A 19,110-nucleotide genomic window follows, 5' to 3' on the forward strand; every position below is an offset into this window, starting at 1 on the left:
GTGTGCCAGGGCCTCCAGCCACTGCAAACAAACTCCACATGTGTCGTCCTCTGGTACATCTGGCTAATGGTACATCTGGCTAATGTAGGTCCTGGGAAATCGAACCTCGAACCGGGGTCCTGAGGTTTCACAAGCAAGCACTTAACCGCTAAGCCATCTCTCCAGCCCTTCTTTTACTTCTTGAAAAAAAAAAAATTTATAATTCATTTACTTATTTTGAGGGAGGGAAGGGACAGAGAGAGGGAGGCAGAGAATGGGCACTCCAAAACCTCTAGCCACTGCAAATCAACACCAGATGAAATGTGCCCCCTTATGCATCTGGCTTACATGGGTAATGAGGAAATGAGCCTGGGTCCTTAAGCTTCACAGGCCCCTGGCCCGCCTTTTTCTACAGGACTAGAAGCAGGCCAGGGAGAGAAGGGAAAGGGCCATTTTAATGAGTGTCAGAACTGGGGACTAGAAGGCATGCTTGGACCCAAGGCCTAAGGAAATCTTCCTCCTGCGTGTGGCATCGTGCACTGCAAGCTATGCCAGTTTGAATGTAAACGTGTATCCCCCGAAGCCTCAGTAATTTTCTTAAATTTTTATTTATTTATTTGAAAGTGACAGAGAGAGAGAAAGAGAGGGAGAGAATGGGCGCGCCAGGGCCTCCAGCCACTGCAAACGAACTCCAGACACATGCGCCCCCTTGTGCATCTGGCTAACGTGGGTCCTGGGGAACTGAGCCTCGAACCAGGGTCCTTAGGCTTCACAGGCAAGCGCTTAACCACTAAGCCATCTCTCCAGCCCATTAGTTTTTGATTAAGATTGAGCTTTCAACTTGAGTCTCTAACAGCCCTGCTGGAGGTGTCACTTGGGGCTTAAGTGTAGCCCTGCTAGGTTCTTTGACTTTTGATGGCTGTTTGGTGGTGTCTCTCTGCTGGGGATCTCTGGAAGCGAGCCAGCGTCTTCGGCCATGATGAAGCTTTCCTTGCAGTCTGTAGGCCCAACATAAACCCTTTCCTCCCATGCGCTGCTTCTGGTCTTGTGTGTGTCCCAGCAACACCAGCCCTCACCTCAGCCTGTCACGGTTAGAATATGATGTGTCTCCTGCAAGACTTGTATTTATGGCACGTTTTCTCTAGCTAGTAAGGCTGCTTTGGGAGGCTGTTGAATCTTTAGGAGACAGTGCCTGGTTGGCAGAAACAAGGTCATTAAGAGGAGGCCTTTAGGGCCGGGCACGGTGACACATGCCTTTAATCCCAGTACTAGGGAGGCCCAGGTCAGCCTGGGCTAGAGTGAGACCCTACCTCGAAAAATCAAAATTAAAAAAAAGTAATAAATTGGGCTGGAGAGATGGCTCAGCAGCTAAAGTGCTTGCCCGCAAAGCCCAAGGCCCCAGGTTTGATTCTCTAGTACCCATGTAAAGCCAGATACACTAAGTGGTGCATGTGTCTGGAGTTTGTCTGCAGTGGTTAGAGGTCCAGGCATGCCCATTCTCTGTCTCATAAACAGAAAATTTTTAAAAAGTAATAAGTAAATTAGTTTTGTGGAGGAAATTTCAGCATGGTATTCAGGCTGTTGGCATGGTTATTGTTGGTTACTTTGACCTTGGTTAACAGTGAGAATCGGGATGGAAAAGTAGAGCAGAAAGATGTGAAAAACAAGGTAGAGGGATGGCTTAGCAGTTAAGGCCTTTGCCTGCAAAGCCAAAGGATCCTGGTTCGACTCTTCAGGACCCACGTAAGCCAGATGCACAAGGGGCGCATGTGTCTGGAGTTCGTTTGCAATGGCTGGAGGCCCTGGCGTGCCCACTCTCTCTCTCCTTTTCAAATAAATAAAAAGAGTTGGGGCTGGAGAGATGGCTTAGCGGTTAAGCGCCTGCCTGTGAAGCCTAAGAACCCCGGTTCGAGGCTCGGTTCTCCAGGTCCCACGTTAGCCAGATGCACAAGGGGGTGCACGCGTCTGGAGTTCGTTTGCAGAGGCTGGAAGCCCTGGCGCGCCCATTCTCTCTCCCTCTATCTGTCTTTCTCTCTGTGTCTGTCGCTCTCAAATAAATAAATAAATAATGACAAAAAAAATTTAAAAAAAAAATAGAGTTAAAAAATTGATGTTCTGATTAAGATACTTAAAAAAAAAAAAGATGTGAAAAACAGTTCACAAGCACAGGGTTTGAAGTTGTAGATGAAGCCAAGAGTGGACGGAGGCTATAACCTTAAAGAGCTCAGCACTACTGAAGAGCAACTGCTGGATTCTGTACGAGAACAATAGGAAAGGGGTCCTGGGGCTAGACCTAACCCACCGAAGGCACTGAGACTAAAACTGAAAACTTGACTTTCCTTTAAAAGAGAGAGAGAGAGAGAGAGAGAGAGCGGTGAGGGTATTCTGCTTGTGCAATGACCCTCCACCCCCGGGATATATTTCCTCAAGTTCAGCCACATGGACAGCGTGGCTGCTGTACTGGATTCTGAGCTGGTAGAACTGAGTGTTATCCACTTGGTGCTGGGTTTGCAGTATGCAGAATGCGAGTTACAAGGCCAGACAGTGCGCAGCAGGGTCAGAGTTTCTGCAGGGAGCCCCTGAGCAGCCAGTTGGGAAGCTGTGAAGGTGAAGCCTAATTCTGGTGGAGAGCCTGGGGCGTTGGGGATGCCAGCATTCTTATGCCCTGGCAAGCCGCAGGAGTGCAGGGGAGCAGAGCTGAGAGAACCATGCAGCCCACAGGCAGCGGGACCACACAGGCGGGGCTCGATCATGCCACCACATGCCTCAGAGGTGGGACGCGGAGCTCCAGAGTTCAGTGTTGGCTCTGCTGGGTCTCTGTCTTGCTTTGACCCAATCTTTCCCTCCCATTCCTCCATTTTGGAGTGGTAATATTTACTCTGTGCCATTCTATAGTAGAAGGATGTAACATTTTATTTTATTTTACTTGAGAAAGATAGAAAGAGGCAGATAGAGAGCATGCCAGGGTCTTCAGCCACTGTAAACGAACTCCAGACAATTGTGCCACCTTGTGCATCTTGCTTATGTGGGTCCTGGGGAATCGAACCTGGGTTCTTTAGCATCCCAGGCAAACACCTTAAGTGCTGAGCCATCTCTCCAGCCCTGTAACTTATTCTTGATTTTACAAGGCTCAGAGCTAAAAGGTTACCTGAGGTCTCAATAGAAACTTTGGACTTTTTTTTTTTTTTTTTTAGCAAAAAATTTATTCAATCTGAGAAACCAGAGTACTGAAACTTTGGACTTTTGAACAATGTTGGCACTATTAAAGCTATGGAGATTCTCAAAGTTGGACCAAATGCATTTTGCATTATGAGACAGCCATGATTTGGGTGTGGTAGCACACACTTGTTATCCGAGCACTCAGGAGGTAGAGGTAGGAGGATCCACCCAGGAATTCAAGGCTAACCTGGGCTACACAATGAGAACCTATTTGAACATCATAAAAATAAACCGGGTGTGGTGGTGCACTTAGGAGACAGAGGTAGGAGGATCGCTGTGAGTTTGAGGCCACTGTGAGGCTACATAGTGAATTCCAGGTCAGCCTGGGCTAGAGCGAGACTGTATCTCGAAAAAGCAAACAATAAAAATAATAAAATAAAAGCCTTTGTGGGCCAGGAGTGTTATGGCTTAGACCTGAAATATTCCCACGGGCTTATTTTTAAGAGTGCTTATGCCCAAGCTGGTGGTGCAATTTGGGGGGACGAAGAACCTTTAGGAAATAGGGCCTGGCTGGAAGTGGGTCACTAGTGGGGGGCCTTTAAAGGTCAGCCTCTCCCTTAGTTCCGTACTCTCTCCACTTCCTGTTCTGTCCCAACATGACCATCCCCCAGCACACGCTCCTGTTGTCATGCGCGGCGCGGCGCACGCAGTCCCCGCTCAGGTGGACTGTAACCCTCTAAAACCAGGAGCCTAACGAACCTTCTCCCCCTTAAGTTGTTGGGGTCAGGCAGTTCTGTCAGGCTGAACCGAATCACTTGCTCTCCCTGGCGCAGACCCAGGGCCTGGGCAAACTGCAGTCCAGAGCCACGAGCCTGCCTTCCTCCAGGCCCCCGCAGTTGAGATCGGGTTGGTCTTTGCCGTCCTCTGGGAGCCTGCAAGTGGGGAGTGGGGTGAGAGAGGAAAGAAGGGAGGCACTCAGGCTATCAGGCCTCTTCTCCTGCCCTGGCCAAATCAGGGGTGGGCAGGTGGCTATTTCCTCTCAGCGCTGTGACAAGCGTCTGGAGACAACTACGAGAATGTTCTCCCCCCTCCCCTCCCCCGGTCAGCTCTGCAACAGGACCACTGACTTTGCCAGTTTCGGACTTTGTGTCTGCAAAACATGAGTAACCACCCTGCTTGGGTGAATGGGGTGATAGGAAAAACCAACAGCAGGCCCCCAGGCATACGTGTGGGTGGAGTGGGTGGCTGAGTGGTACCGCAGGCTGGAGTCGGGTCAAAGGAGGGTTCAGCACAGCGGGAGAGAAGGGAACCCGTGGCTACTCACTGCTGGGATTGCAGGGGGACCCCATCGATCCAGTGCCATCCCTCAGGGCCTCGCTGGACTCCTAGCCAGGAACGGTTAGCAACTGAGTATCTGTTGAGGAAGTCCTGAGGGAGAAAAGTAGCCAGTCACTCTTCCCTGTGCCCCAGCAGCTCCCCTGGACATCTGTTTCTCCCAAGCTTTCTGCAGGAGCCTAGCTTGTTCCTCTGGAAGAGAATGAGCTCAAAGCTTGCTCTCCTCTCGTACTTCTAAAGCTGAACTGGATGCCTGCTGGGGGCTAGGCACTATGCTCAGGACTGGGGACCAGAAATGAGGTGATCCCATCTCAGACCACAAGGGGGTGGGAGCAAGGATCACCACCAAGCAACACACAGCAGGTACTGATGAGTGGACAAGACAGGAAGAGATCTGGGTTGAGCTGGGAGATTCCAGAGCATGTCCAAATGGCAGTTATCAACGGGAGAGGGCTGGTACACGGGGACAGGGGTCGATGAAACTGCACAGGAGCCTAGGCAGATGCCTACAGAAGCAGAATTATCTTGTGTTGTTTGGAGGCAATACTGTGAAAGCCATTAAAGATACATAGGAGGGTTGGGGAGCCTGCCTGCAGAGCCAAAGGACCCAGGTTCCATTCCCCAGGACCCATGTAAACCACATGCCTAAGGGGGCACATGAGTTTGGAGCTCGTTTGCACAGGCTGGAGGCCCTGGCATGCCCATTTTCTCCCCCCACCCACTTCTCAAATAAATAAATAAAATAGAAATTAAAAGTATATTTTTTTAAAAAGGTACATATGAAAATCATGAAGACACCCAGAAAAGGCGGTTCTGGATTAAAAAATGGATTAAAATTGCGGCATGACCTTATGTGTGTGCATGGATATAGACACAGGAGTGAGAAAGCCAAAAGGTGTTAGGGCTATTGAACAGAAAATTTTCTTGAAATACTTGTCTTCAATACATCCTTATTATTATTTGATTTTAATTTTATGTAGCCCAGACTAATCTTTGAAGTATGGTTCCTCTACCTCCTCCCCTTAATGCTGGGGTTTGCAGATGTTTATTACCATGCCCACTTTGTTTTTTAAATAATAAACTGAAACAAAATAAAAAGAGCTAAAGTATACTCAAAGTATACTGGAGAGATGGCTCATTAGTTAAAGTGCTTGCCTGCAAAGCCTAATGACCCTGGTTCGATTCCCCAGTACCCATGTCAAACCAGGTGCACAAAGTGGTGCGTGAGTCTGGAGTTCACTTGCAGTGGGCTGGAAGCCCTGGTATGCCCATTTTCTCTCTCTCTGCTTGTTAAAAAAAAAAAAAATCAACCATATATACACACACTTAAGTGGGACTGTGGGCGGCTCAATGGTTAAATGTGCTTGTTTGCAGTCTGCTGGCCTGAGTTCCATTTCTCAGTACCCATGTGAAGCCATGTGCACAAAGGGGTGCATGCATCTGGAGTTTGTAACTACAAGAGGCCAATACTCACTATCTCAAATAAATATAGTTTAAAATAAGCTGAATTTCTTTTTCTATTTATTATTTGTGTGTGTATGTGAGTGTGTAGGCCTGAGGATACCATCAGGTGTTAATTCTTGTTTTCTACCTTCCTGAAGATAGGATATGGTCTCTCTTGTTTTGCCTCTGCAAATGCCAGTCTAGCTGTTCCACTAGCTCTTAGTTTTTTGTTTTTTTGTTTTTAACTTTTATTTATCTGAGAGAAAGAGACAAATAGTAAGAGAGAGAATGCGCATGCCAAGGAGTCCAGCCACTGCAAACGAACTCCAGAGGCAAGTGCCACCTTGTACATCTGGCTTACATGGGTACCGGGGAATTGAACCTGGGTCCTTAGGCTTTTCATGCAAGGGCCTTAACTGCTAAGTCATCCCTCCAGCCCTCTGCCATTCTTTTGACTCTGCCTCCAGCTGCCATAGGTACATGGGATTGGACACATGGTTCACTTTGTAGCCAGCTATATGTGGGTGCTAGAGATCCAAACTGTAGTCACAAGATTTGCAGAGCATGTGCCTTTGAACACTGAATCACCTCTCCAGTCCCCATACTTCAAGTTGTTTTCCTTTTTGTTGTCTGTTTGTATATTTGTTTTTTTTTGAGGTAGGGTCTCACTCTTGCCCATGCTGGCCTCAAACGCATAGTGATCCTCCTACTTCAGCCTCTGGAGTGCTGGGATTAAAGGCATGTGCCACCACCTCCAGCATTGTTGTTGTTTTAACTGGAAAAAAATGCTTTACGCTCCAGCTAATGACATGGCTGGGTGGAGGCAGCTGTATGGGCAGCATGGTAGTGTTTGTGATGATGCCTTTGGGAGGTGCAGCCTTGCTGGAGGAGGTGTGTCCCTGGGGGAGGGCCTTGGGATTTTGTAATCCAGCCCCTGCCCCACCCCCGTTGCCAATGCAAGCTCAGCGCACTCTCTCTACTACCTCCCTGCTGATAAGTGATGTCAGCCAGCTTCCTGCTCATGCCACGCTTTCCACCCCATGATGAAACTTCCCCTTGAACCTGTAAGCCAACATAAACCCTATCCTTTCATAAGCTGCTTCTGGTCAGGTGTTTTGTCCCACCAATGAGAAGGTAAGCAAGTGTTACAGGCAATGTACAATGTATTTTTTTCTGGAATACAATTGAGTTACATAGTTACATAGTGGCAGCATCATTCCTATGGCTCAAACAGGTGATTTCACTTTGAGAATAAACCCAGGGATAGAAGTGGGAGGTGGCAAAGAATTTCCCCTCAGACAGCAAAGTATTTATGGAAAAAAAATAATAGACTACCGAGATCCTAGCAATCAGGAAATAACTCTGCAAATTATGAGATGCCAACATGATGGGAAATTACACTGTGATTAAAATTGAGCACATGGAAAATGTAAACATCAAATCATGCCAAATCAAAAAAAAAAAAAAAATTAACAGCATGAGACAGGCACGGGAAGGCAGGACGGTTACAATTTCTAGGCTGGTCTGGGCTACAAAGCAAGACCCTATTTCAAAATAATAAAAAACCAATTAAAACACCAAAAAAAGCCGGGTGTGCCGGCACATGCCTCTAATCCCAGAACTCGGGAGGCAGAGGTAGGAGGATTGCTGTGAGTTCAAGGCCACCCTGAGACTACATAGTGAATTCCAGGTCAGCCTCGGCTAGAGTGAGACCCTACCTCAAAAAAACAAAAATAAAAATAAAAATAAAGCTGGTTATCCCAGCAAATACTTGGTGTTACTATTCATGCATTCTCAAACTCTCAGAGAAAGGTCACTTTCTGTAGGACAGACACCAAGGGACCCCCTGGGAGGTAAGCGAGGTGCTCCTCCAGGCTAGCTCCTCTGACTTTCACAGCAGAATGTGTTACTGCATTTTAATGACTTGTCATTTTTCTGGATTAGACAGTGAATGATGTGAAACCTGGAAGCACTCATTGTTCCACGAGAGCCAGCATGTGTGCAAACAAATCAACTAGGTAGGAGGATCGCTGTGAGTTCGAGGCCACCCTGAGACTCCATAGTAAATCCCAGGTCAGCCTGAGCAAGAGTGAGACCCTCCTACCTCCGAGAAAAAAAAAAATCATACATGATGAAATGTATCTGAAATATTAGCAAACCACATCTAAAATGCCTGACTTGCTGGGCAAGGCTGGTGTACACCTTTAATCCCAGCACTCGGTAGGCAGAGGTAAGAGGATCATCGTGAGTTCGAGGCCACCCTGAGACTATATAATGAACTCCAGGTCATCCTGGGCCAGAGTGAGACCCTACCTCAAAAAACAATAAATAAATAAATAAATAATAAAGTACCTGACTTCATGATGGCAAAGCCTGCCTCTCATGATATCTATCCATCTACTCTATCCAACTCAGCTCTCAGCCAGGGACTTAACACCTAACACCTTTAAGCCCAGCACTCAGGAGGTAGAGGATCGCAGTGAGTTTGAAGGCACCCTGAGACTCTGTAGTAATTTTCAGGCCAACCTGGGTTAGAGTGAAATCCTACCTTGAAAAACCAAAAAAAAAAAAAACCAAAAAACAAAAACAAACAAAAAAAACCAGAACAATAGATTAAAAATCATAATATAAGGAGTAGATAAAAATTCAAAAACCCTACAGTCAACATCCACGTAAGATACTACATTGGTGAAAGAAGAAAAAAAATACCTTCAGAAGAGCATTTGAAGGAGCAAGGAGGGTTTTTTTTTTTTTTTTTTTTTTTTTTTGAGAGAGATAAGAGAGAGAGAGAAGGGCTGGAGAGATGGCTTAGTGGTTAAGCATTTACCTGTGAAGCCTAAGGACCCCAGTTTGAGGCTCAATTCCCCAGGACCCACATTAGCCAGATGCACAAGGGGACGCATGCATCTAGAGTTCATTTGCAGTGGCTAGAAGCCCTGGTGTGCCCATTCTTTCTCTCTCTGTCTGTTGCTCTCAAATAAATAAATAAATAAAAATAAAAGAGAGAGAGAGAGAGAGAGAAAGCAATGAGGGAGAGAATGGGCATGCCAGGGCCTCCAGCAAAGGAACTTCAGATGCAGGCATGCTACCTTGTGCATCTGGCTTACATGGGTCCTGGGGAAACAAACCTGTGTTTTTTGACTTTGTAGGCAAGTGCCTTAACTGCTAAGCCAGCTCTACCCCTTCCTAGACTAAAGCTCTTGAAGATGTGAAATCTGGTTCCCATGCGTGTCATAGGGAACCTTGGTGATTACAATAACGTAGGGGGACTGGAGCCGGAGAACCAGCGTTCTGGAATGACGTGCACCCCACCTCCTCTTCTGACCACCCCTTCTCACCTGGATGTGGCTCAGCAGGGGCAGTGTGGCATGGTGGGCTGAGCAGAAGGCCCGGCTGCCCTCCCAGTCTTGCTGTTCTTTAGACAGATAGTAACATTGCTCCTCGGACCACATCCAGCCCCGGGGGCATGGCCGACACTTGGCTCCTGCAAGCACAGACATCCTGGTGAGTCACGGCCTAACTGTACAGAGCCAAGCACCAAGCATGGGTACGCTGAAAAAAAACAAAACCTGGCGTGACCTTGACCAAGGGATGAATCTGGAGGTAGGAGCTAGCAAGCCTTGAGGCAGGTAAAAGGGCAGAAAGGAAGGTTGTACAGTTTGTTCACTGGGCAAAGTTCCCTGGGTGGGGGGCTGGTGTCTGTTACTAATGGGGCAGAAGCTGTGACCAGTGTGCATAAAGGACCAAGCCCCCCCCACCCCAAGGTAGGATCTCATTCTAGCCCAGGCTGACTTGGAATTCACTCTGTAGCTCCAGGGTGGCCTTGAACTCACTGTGATCCTACCAATGCCTTCGGAGTGCCAGGGTTAAAGACATGCGGGCTGGCAACCATTTTTTTTTTTTTTTAATCTTTTAGTGGGACTGGAGAGATGGCTTAGTGGTTAAGCGCTTGCATGTGAAGCCTAAGGTCCCCGGTTCGAGGCTTGATTCCCCAGGACCCACATAAGCCAGATGTATAAGGGGGCACATGTGTCTGGAGTTCGTTTGCAGTGGCTGGAAGCCCTGGTGTGCCCATTCTCTCTCTCTCCTTCTCTGCCTCTTTGTCTGTCGCTCTCAAATAAATAAATAAAATAAATAAATCTTTCAAAAAAGTTAAAAATAAAAATCTTTTTGCAGTCTTTGGGACACTGGAGGACCTTTAAAATAAACATGCCAGGTGTGGCTTACACCTTTAATCCCAGCACTCGGGAGGCAGAGGTAGGAGGATCACTGTGAGTTTGATGCCACCCTGAGACTACCGAGTGAATTCCAAGTCAGCCTGAGCCAGAGGTAGGCCCTACCTCAGAAAAAAAATAAATTAATTAAAATATATATATATATATATATATATATATATATATATATAATTTTTTCCCTTGCAACAAGCCCCATGTCTTCATGATCTGATCTCACTGCTCTCAAAGGTGCTCTGAGGGCACAGGGTGAGGACAGATGACATCATACCTGTTCTCGAAGCCAGAGCCACAATGGCAACAGTGGAGACCGCCAGGAGTGCAGCCATGACCACGAGGGCCCAGCGCAGGGACTTCATGTACGTGGGCAGCCCTGGGGGTGGGGTGTGGAGGGGGAACAGGATGGACAGGTTAGAACAGACACTAATAATACACACACAGGCTCCCCTCACCAGCCCCTTCAATCCGAGACACCAGGGCAAAGCACACAATTTGGGTTTAGAACTTTCGTTTTGGAGAGACACGCTAATGGATGTCCTGCTCCTCAAAGGTGTCAAGAACTACAAAGGACAGAACGAGCTGTGGCCCATGGGTGTGTGCAAAACATGCGTGCAAAGGCTACAGACAGGGCCGAGGCCCCTGTAGTGAACAGATGACAGCAGCCAGGCTGTCAGAGATGACGCGCCACGGAGCAGAGTTCAGGGGCTCCACTGGAGTGCACCGGGCTAGGTTCAAGTCCTGATTGTGGGGGTCACTGGAGTTTTTCCGTCAACCCTCCCCACTTTCTCTTCAGCTTCACGAGGCAAAGCAGTCGTTAAGAACACAGTGCAGACTCGGGTCCCTCAGTGTATGTGGTGCCTAAGGGCCTAAGGGTCAAGGGCGCCAGATGGCTGGAAAGAGGCTGCAGGTAGGAAATGAGCACAGGGGCTCAGAGACAGGGCATGATTCTAATATATATATATATTTTGGTATGCTTTGGCTTTTTTAAAAAAATATTTTATTTATTATTTGAGAGAGACAGAGAAAAAGGAGGAGAGGGATTAAGCACCAGGGCCTCTGGCCACTGCAAAAAGAACTCCATACACTCCTCCAGACACAAAATGGCCAGAATATCCATGACCTCACAGTGCCTGCCTGACACTCCCAACACAAGACCATCATAATAGGAGGCAAAGATCATGGCACCAAAATAAGAGAGAGACTGATTGAGAGGGGGAGGGGATAGGATGGAGAATTGCATTTCAAAGGGGAAAGTGGGGGGGAGGGAGGGCACTACCATGGGATATTGTTTTCCATCATGGAAGTTGTTAATAAAAAGAGCTCCATACACGTGTGCCACTTTGTGCATTAGGGTTTATATGGGCACTGGGGAATCAAACCTGGGCCATTAAGCTTTGCAAACAAGGGCCTTAACTGCTTGCTGAGCCATCTTTCCAGCCCTATTCTGGCTCTTTCTTTCTTTTTTTAAAAATATTTTATTTTTGGGCTGGAGAGATGGCTTAGCGGTTAAGCGCTTGCCTGTGAAGCCTAAGAACCCCGGTTCGAGGCTCGGTTCCCCAGGTCCCACATTAGCCAGATGCACAAGGGGGCGCACGCGTCTGGAGTTCGTTTGCAGAGGCTGGAAGCCCTGGCGCACCCATTCTCTCTCTCTCCCTCTATCTGTCTTTCTCCCTGTGTCTGTCTCTCTCAAATAAATAAATAAATAAAAATTTTAAAAAATTTATTTTCATTCATTTATTTGAGAGGAGGGAGAAAGAAAGAGAGAGAGGGACAGAATGGGTGCACCAGGGCCTCCAGCCACTGCAAATGAATTCCAGATACAGGCACTACCTTGTGCATCTGGGGAATTGAACCTGGGTCCTTGGGCTTTGCAAGCAAGTGCTTTAACTGCAAAACCATTTTTCCAGCCTTATTTATTTATTTCAGGGGGAAGGGAAAGAATGGTCATGTCAGGGCCTCTAGCCACTGCAAATGAACTACAGAAGCATGTGCCACCTTGTGCACCTGGCTTTCGTGGGTATTGGGGAAGTGAAGCTATGTCCTTAGGCTTAGCAGGCAAATGCCTTAACCTCTAAGCAATCTCTCCAGCCCTACTTTGGCTTTTTGAGATGGGATCTCATGCAACCCTGACTCTCCTTGAACTCCTCATCCTCCTGCCTTCATTTCTCAAATGCTGGGGCTTCTCAATCTCCAAGTTGGATTGCAGGCATGTGCCATCATATTTATATTGATTGTTTTGAAATAGGGTCTTGCTGTGTTTTCTAAAAGCTGACCTGGAATTTATGATCCTCCCACTTTAGCCTCTTGAAAAGCTATTGGAAGGTGGTATCTTAGCCAGGCGTGGTGGCGCACACCTTTAATCCCAGCACTCGGGAGGCAGAGGTAGGAGGATCACCGTGAGTTCGAAGCCACCTTGAGACTACATAGTGAATTCCAGGTCAGCCTGAACTAGAGTGAGATCCTACCTCGGGGCGGGGGGGCAGGGGTGGTGAAGGTGCCATTATGCCTGGCCTAGGATATCCCTTTGAATGCTGTGTCTCATCCTGTTAGTGGAATAATTAGGGAAGGCAGAGGGGAACTTTTGGATAACAAAAGATAGTCTGAATGATTTTGAACTCTTAGTCAGAGGCATGGGCAGTTCTAAACAGTGTTCAACCTGGAAATCCACGTCCTGCCGAAGGAATTGAATTTCCGAATTTGATCCCTTCAGAGTTCCCTTCTACCTCTCCTTCCTCTTAGCTCAATCCTTCCTTCCCTTCACTCTGAACCATGGTGCTCTCCTGCTGGCGTTAAGTAAAACCCTCTGCCCAAGAAAACCATCTGAGTCCTCTTTGGCGAACCTGATGCTCAACAGAAGTGTGAAACACTCATACTTGCAAAACACAGACAAGCCTTAAAAACATGCTGTGAGCAAAAAAGGCCTGCACATCTGTAGTGCCAGCAATGGGGAGACGGAGGCAGGAGGACTGAAAGTGAGAGGGGGCTGGAGAGATGGCTTAGCAGTTAAGGTGTTTGCCTGCAAAGCCAAAGGATCCCAGGTTCGATTCCCCAGAACCCACGTTAGCCAGAAGCACAAGGTGGCGCATGTGTCTGGAATGCGTTTGCAGTGGCTGAAGCGGCCCTGGCGCGCCCGTTCTCTCTCTCCCTCTTTCTCTCTATCAAATAAATAAATAAAAATTAAATATTGAAAAAAAGAAAGTGAGAGGGCTCTGATATGCAATGTATAGAACAGGAAAGTGTCTAGATAGAAGAAGGTTGCGGGGCCTGGGGGGCTGGTTAATGCATACAATTTCTTTTTGGAGTAATGGGGGCATTTAAAATGCTTGGAAGGCTTGGAGTGATGGTTTAGCGGCTAAGGTGCTTGCCTGGGAAGCCTAAGGACCCAGGTTTGATAACCCAGTACCCATGTAAGCCAGCTGCACAAGGTGGCACATGTGTCTGGAATTCATTTGCAGTGACTGGAGGCCCTGGCATGCCCATTCTCTATCTCCCCCCACCCAAATAAATAAATACGATTTAAATGCTTGGAATAAAACATACATATACTTTGAACCCTTTTTATTTTCTGGTACTGGACAATGAGACGAGGACCTTGCACATTTGGGGTGGGTGCTCCCCACCAAGTTATATCCCAGCCTAAACTGAGGCTTTGAACCTAAGAGCAGATCTAAAAAGCCTGGAGAAGAAAAGGAAAAGAAACCAACCAATTACCCCAGTAGATGTAAATCTATTTTTTTTTTTTTTCTTTCCAGTAAACGTAATTCTCGTGGCAGAACCCTGTATTTAGCTCTGACCTTTCAGAAAACAAAGCAGTCAAGAATCCAGTAGGTAGCAAAGTTCTCTCCCTGTCATCAGGAGGACTCACTCACTTTTTGGCTGCTGAGCCAAAGAGGAAGTCCCCCCCCACCCCCAACCACCAACCTGTTTTTGTTGTTGTTGCTTTTATTTTATTGAGACAGGATCTCTCTCACTCTATTATAGCCCAGACTGGCTGGCCTGACTCACTTCTTGGCTTAAGCTAACCTCAAACTTACAACAATCCTGGTGCAGTCTCTGACTCACTGGGAATACAGCTATGTACCACCATGTCACCATACCTGCCTTCCCCCCACCCCTGACCCAGAGTGTTTGTTGTTGTTGTTGTTGTTGTTGTTGTTTTTTCAAGGCAGGGTCTTGCTCTGGCCCAGGCTGACCTGGAATTCACTATGTAGTCTCAGGGTGGCCTTGAACTCACAGCGATCCTCCTACATCTGCTTCCAGGTGCTGGGATTAGAGGCACGTGCCACCATGCCTGGCTTGTTTCAATATTTTATTTTTACTTATTTATTTGACACAGAGAGAGAGAGGGAGAGAATGGGTGCACCAGGACCTCCAGCCACTGCAAACGAACTCCAGATGCATGTGTCCCCTTGTGCATCTGGCTGGGGAATGGAACCTGGGTCCTTTGGCTTTGCAAACAAATGCCTTAATCACTAAGCTATCCCTCCAACCCCCTGACCCAGGCTTTTTTGTTTGTTTGTTCATTTGTGCATTTGTTTGAAGACAGGTTATCACCGTGCAGTCCAGACTGGGCAAGATCTCTCAGTCCTCCCTGCTCAGCCTCCTTGGTGCTGGATCACAAGTGTGAACCACCATGCCAGGCATGGCCTACATATAGCCTTCTCCATACAGGGTGCTGACTGCAGGACAGCCAGAGATAACTTTCCGTTCCTCTCTCCAGAAGGGTTTGGGGAATATGAAGTAGATGGACTGAGAAGCAACTGATGGGGCCAGGTGTTGGGGACACCGGCAAGTACATGTCCCCACCTTCCATGCCCCCAAGGGAATTCGTAGAAGGATGCAACATGGGCCAGAGAGATGGCTTAGTGGTTAAGGTGTCTGCCTGTGAAGCCTAAGGACCCACGTTCAACTTTCCAGATCCCACATAAGCCAGACGCACTAAAGGCAAGGGCAAGGTCACACATGCCTGCTTGGCGGCACAAGCATTTGGAGTTTGATTGTATTGACTGAGGCCATGGCATACCAATTCTCTCTCTCTCTGAAAAAATTTAAAAAAAAATTAAAAAGTAGGCAACAGTAATCTGTGTGGAAAATGCTAGGACCAGAAAGCACAATGTCAGTGAGAATATGGGATAGAGACCCCTAGGCAGGCCTTGGGGATTAGAGAAGGTGACCCAAACCAAGATCTGAGGAAGAAACAAGCACCATCGGAAGATCCAGTTCTTCTCTATCCTCACCTTTACAGACTCATCTCTCTGCTGCCAGCTGACCAACACGGCATTCTACAGGGGGCTGGGAATGTAGCTCAATTGGTGGAACATCGCTAATATGCATGAGGTCCCATCCCCACACCACATAAACTGGGCATAGCAGTGTAAACCTGTAATCCCAGGTGGAGGCAGGAGGATCAAGTTCAAGGTCATCCTCAGCTACCTAGCAAGTTTGAGGCCAGCCTAGTATATATGATGAGACCTTGTCTAAAAAAATAAAAATTCAGGCTGGAGAGATGGCTTATCACTTAAGGAGCTTGCCTGCAAAGCGAGGACCTTGGTTCGATTGCCCAGGACCCACATAAGCCAGATACACACGGTGGCGCATGCATCTGGAGTTTGTTTGCAGTGGCTGGAAGCCCTGGCATGCTCATTCTCTCCCTCTCTCCCTCCCTCCCTCCCTCCCTCCCTCCCTCCCTCTCTCTCTCTCTCTCAAATAAATAATAAAATTTAAAAACAATTCTCCAAGTCTATGGTCCCTCCCTTCCACTTCCTGGTGGACTAGTTCTTCAGGATACTTGCCCAAAACAGCAAGCAAAGAGACCAAGTATGATACAGGTTGACATTCCCCTCCCTCTCAACGGTGGCTTGCTCCCTCCCAAGTTCACACACATGAAGAGCAGCTGGCTTGTGGCATTAGCACATGGGTGTGGGCATGGTCACTGCTCTGTTGAGATAACCTGCTTGATCCCACGGGGTCAGCCACTCAGCAGCGCGCCTCACCCAAGCAGGTTCCTGTAGATCAAAGCTCTATTCTTCGTTCCCAGAAAGCAAAACCAAAGAACCAAGCATCCACCAGGCAAGATGTCCTGTGTGGCATCTCGTTCTCCCACCCACTCTTCCTCACATCCCTGTGGTTACCTTGGGTGGTTCTCTACCTTACTGTTTCAATGTGGGGACACTCCAGATCATCCAACCTCTTCCCCCAGCCTCAAGCACATCTGACACAACCAACACACTCTTCTGGAAATCCTCCCCCCTTTTAGTCCTGGCCTCCTGGCCTTCCGACCACTATCTATCTACCTTTCTCTTCCCTGGTCTCAGGATGCTCCTCTTCAGATGACCTGTCTCCCCGGAGTGCCCAGAAGCACCTTATTTCTCTGACATCTCCTGTCATACTCTCTTTTATGGCAGGGCATGTGATCAGAAGCATGGGAGACATCTCCATTCCGCCTGTGAGCTTACAGTGAATCAATAACTCTACCCACCAGCAGCACCCCAAACCTTCTCTCCCACCTCTGCCAGCCACCAGCCCTCTTCATCTCCGGCTGAGAGAAGGCACAACTTGCGACTCAGAGAAGGGGACTGATCTGCCTCTGCTATGCTTGACCACAGAGGGACTTTAGTTAAGGGAATCAGTGGTGCTTAGGAGTTGGAAAAAGGTGAAAAGGGAATCTCTCATGGAGCCCCCTCGGGGTGGTGGGGGGGGGACATGACCCTGCCGCTGTCACCTGACTTTAGACAATTGAGCCCGTGTCAGACTCCTGAACTACACCACTGATACATAAAACCTGTGTTATCTAAAGTGTATAGAAATCAGTTACACCAGCACCACAGAACAAATACCCCATCACGCAGAAGAAAATGGGCTCACACTGAAGTATCCAGGCTCTTAAGGATCCAAAGCCCCTCTCCGCGTCTGAGGCCTCCTGAGCTGGAAGTTCTGTCCACTAGCTGCCTTGTCCCCTGAGTTTGGTGGCTTGGCTGCAGTTCCTGCCGTCTCCCGTCCTAGAGAGAATGTTTACTGTCTCCAACTCACGATGGCTACTTTTTTTAAATATTTTTTTTCATTTTATTTATTTATTTGAGAGCGACAGACACAGGGAGAAAGACAGATAGAGGGAGAGAAACAGTGGGCGCGCCAGGGCCTCCAGCCACTGCAAACGAACTCCAGACGCCTGCGCCCCCTTGTGCATCTGGCTAACGTGGGACCGAGCATCGAACCGGGGTCCTTAGGCTTCACAGGCAAGCACTTAACCGCTAAGCCATCTCTCCAGCCCTCATGATGGCTACTTTATAAACTTCCCCGGCCAAGCTCACCAGCCACTCCTGGCCGGTGGCTCAGCCAGGACTGTCATATCCTTTCATATTTTCCTTCAAGGCCAGGCTCCTCTCACCTCCACAAAACAAATTCACACACGGTGGCACTGTCTGGCCCGGAGCCAGCTCGGTGTGTGCCCATGGGTAACCCATGCCCAAGAAGGTGGAGAGAGACAGGGCCTGGACCTTGGAGGTTCACTCAGGCCAGGCGGCCAACTCCGGCCTCCGCCGCCACGTGACCCTGAATCACTTCCCCCTTACCCCGGGTTCCTTCCATCCCTACTACTCCAAGATGCTACAGCACACTGCGAAGGAATGCGAGAAAGTTCCTAGGGGGGGGGAGGGGAGGGGAAGGCCAGTGGTTTCATTCTCTCACCGCAAACAAGTTGAATGACAGGTGGGTAGAAATGTTATTAATCCTAAAGCAGACAGGCCAGGAGGAGGAACTGCCGCATAGGGATGGGCTTCTGGATGCCCTAGCCCTCCCCTGCCCAGTGCTGTGTCAGCCCGAGACAGCAACCCCTGGCGACGCGGATTCGGGTCCCCGGGCAAGCACTCACCTATGAGCGCGATCGCCCGCGGCAGTTTCTTGCCATCCATGCCCGCGGCGTCCTCTTTGGGCAGCCCGGCTTCCTGGCATCGGCACCGGCACGTGGCCTGATGACCGTCCCAGCCCTCGGCGTGGCAGCCGCGCTCTGCCCGGGCGCCAGCGAGCGGGGAGCCGCGGCCCCACGTGCTGCCCGACGACGGGGTGCGCTGCAGCAGCGGGTGCGCGGCCGAGGCGTGCCGGGGGAAGGCCGGGGACTCGGGCACCGGCACCGTGAGGAAGCGCGTGGAGGGCGCGGGCGAGGGCGCACGGCTACCGCCCGCCGCGCCCACCGGCTTCACGCGCACGTCCACCTGCAGCTCCATGGGCGCCCAGGTGCCCGACGTCGGCTCCCCGGAGGCCGCCCAGGGGACTAGCTCGGTCCCGGCGGACTCGCCATCCCGGGGCTCCTCGGCCGAAACGGAGCCCGGAGACGGAGGCTCGCGGCTCGAGGATCCCAGGCGGCGGAAGGCGCCGTAGCCCAGGCTGAGCGGCGGCCCGCGACGAGACGGAGGCGGCATCTTCTCCGAGTGGTCCAGGCTCGCACCCGTCGCCTCCAGCCCGGCCCGGGAGCTGCTTTCTGGATTCTCCCGCTGCGGCTTCTCTGCGGGGACCAGAGGCAGCTCCAGCCCCGGGGCTTGATTTTCCAAGGGCTCCTTAGGGTGATCGGCCTCCGCCGGGCCTTCTCCCGAGGCCTCCTGGGTCCGCTCCATGCCGCCAGCAAAGCAACCCAGAGATGCGCACCGCAGCGCACCGGGACCCAGGTAGGGATCAGCCTTACCCTCCTAAATTGGGATTGGTGAAGCCGGGTCGTTAAAGTTGTCAAGCCACGCCCCTCTTCTACAGGACCCCTCTGTGATTGGTTGTGGCCGCTTCCCTTGGCCACGCCCCTTAATACACCAGCTCCGCCTTGGGTGGCTCAGGGAGCTGGGAGGGGCGGCCCAGGGTGGGCGGAGGCCGAACGGGGAGCCAAGGCGTACGCACTAAAGGGAACCCCAGGTCCAGTCTTGTTCCTCCCTTTCCTTTGTCTCTGGCCCCACCCATTTCCCCTGCTGGTCCTGTGCCA

General features: G+C 49.6%; 1 protein-coding gene across 1 annotated transcript; it reads right to left on the reverse strand.

Annotated features, from left to right (window-relative positions):
* Positions 1-3,153: 3,153 nt before the first annotated feature.
* Positions 3,154-18,757, reverse strand: Klrg2 (killer cell lectin like receptor G2). Its single transcript, XM_004661099.2, has 5 exons — positions 18,019-18,757; positions 10,420-10,521; positions 9,255-9,400; positions 4,463-4,566; positions 3,154-4,070 (listed from the first exon to the last, which is right to left on the reverse strand). The coding sequence occupies exons 1-5, from the start codon at positions 18,755-18,757 to the stop codon at positions 3,950-3,952; spliced, it is 1,212 nt and encodes a 403-aa protein (XP_004661156.2). The 3' UTR covers positions 3,154-3,949.
* Positions 18,758-19,110: the final 353 nt, after the last annotated feature.

This window comes from Jaculus jaculus, chromosome 10 (genome assembly GCF_020740685.1).
Source record: "Jaculus jaculus isolate mJacJac1 chromosome 10, mJacJac1.mat.Y.cur, whole genome shotgun sequence".
Classification (NCBI taxonomy): Eukaryota; Metazoa; Chordata; class Mammalia; order Rodentia; family Dipodidae; genus Jaculus; species Jaculus jaculus.

Coding starts and splice junctions, on each gene's coding strand:
- Klrg2 (XM_004661099.2), bottom strand. CDS start 18,757: ATGGAGCGGACCCAGGAGGCCTCGGGAGAAGGCCCGGCGGAGGCCGAT. Junction 9,401..10,419: donor GGCTCTGGCTTCGAGAACAG/GTATGATGTCAT, acceptor CTGTGCTTGCAG/GAGCCAAGTGTCGGCCATGC. Junction 4,071..4,462: donor GTCCCCCTGCAATCCCAGCA/GTGAGTAGCCAC, acceptor CCCCACTTGCAG/GCTCCCAGAGGACGGCAAAG.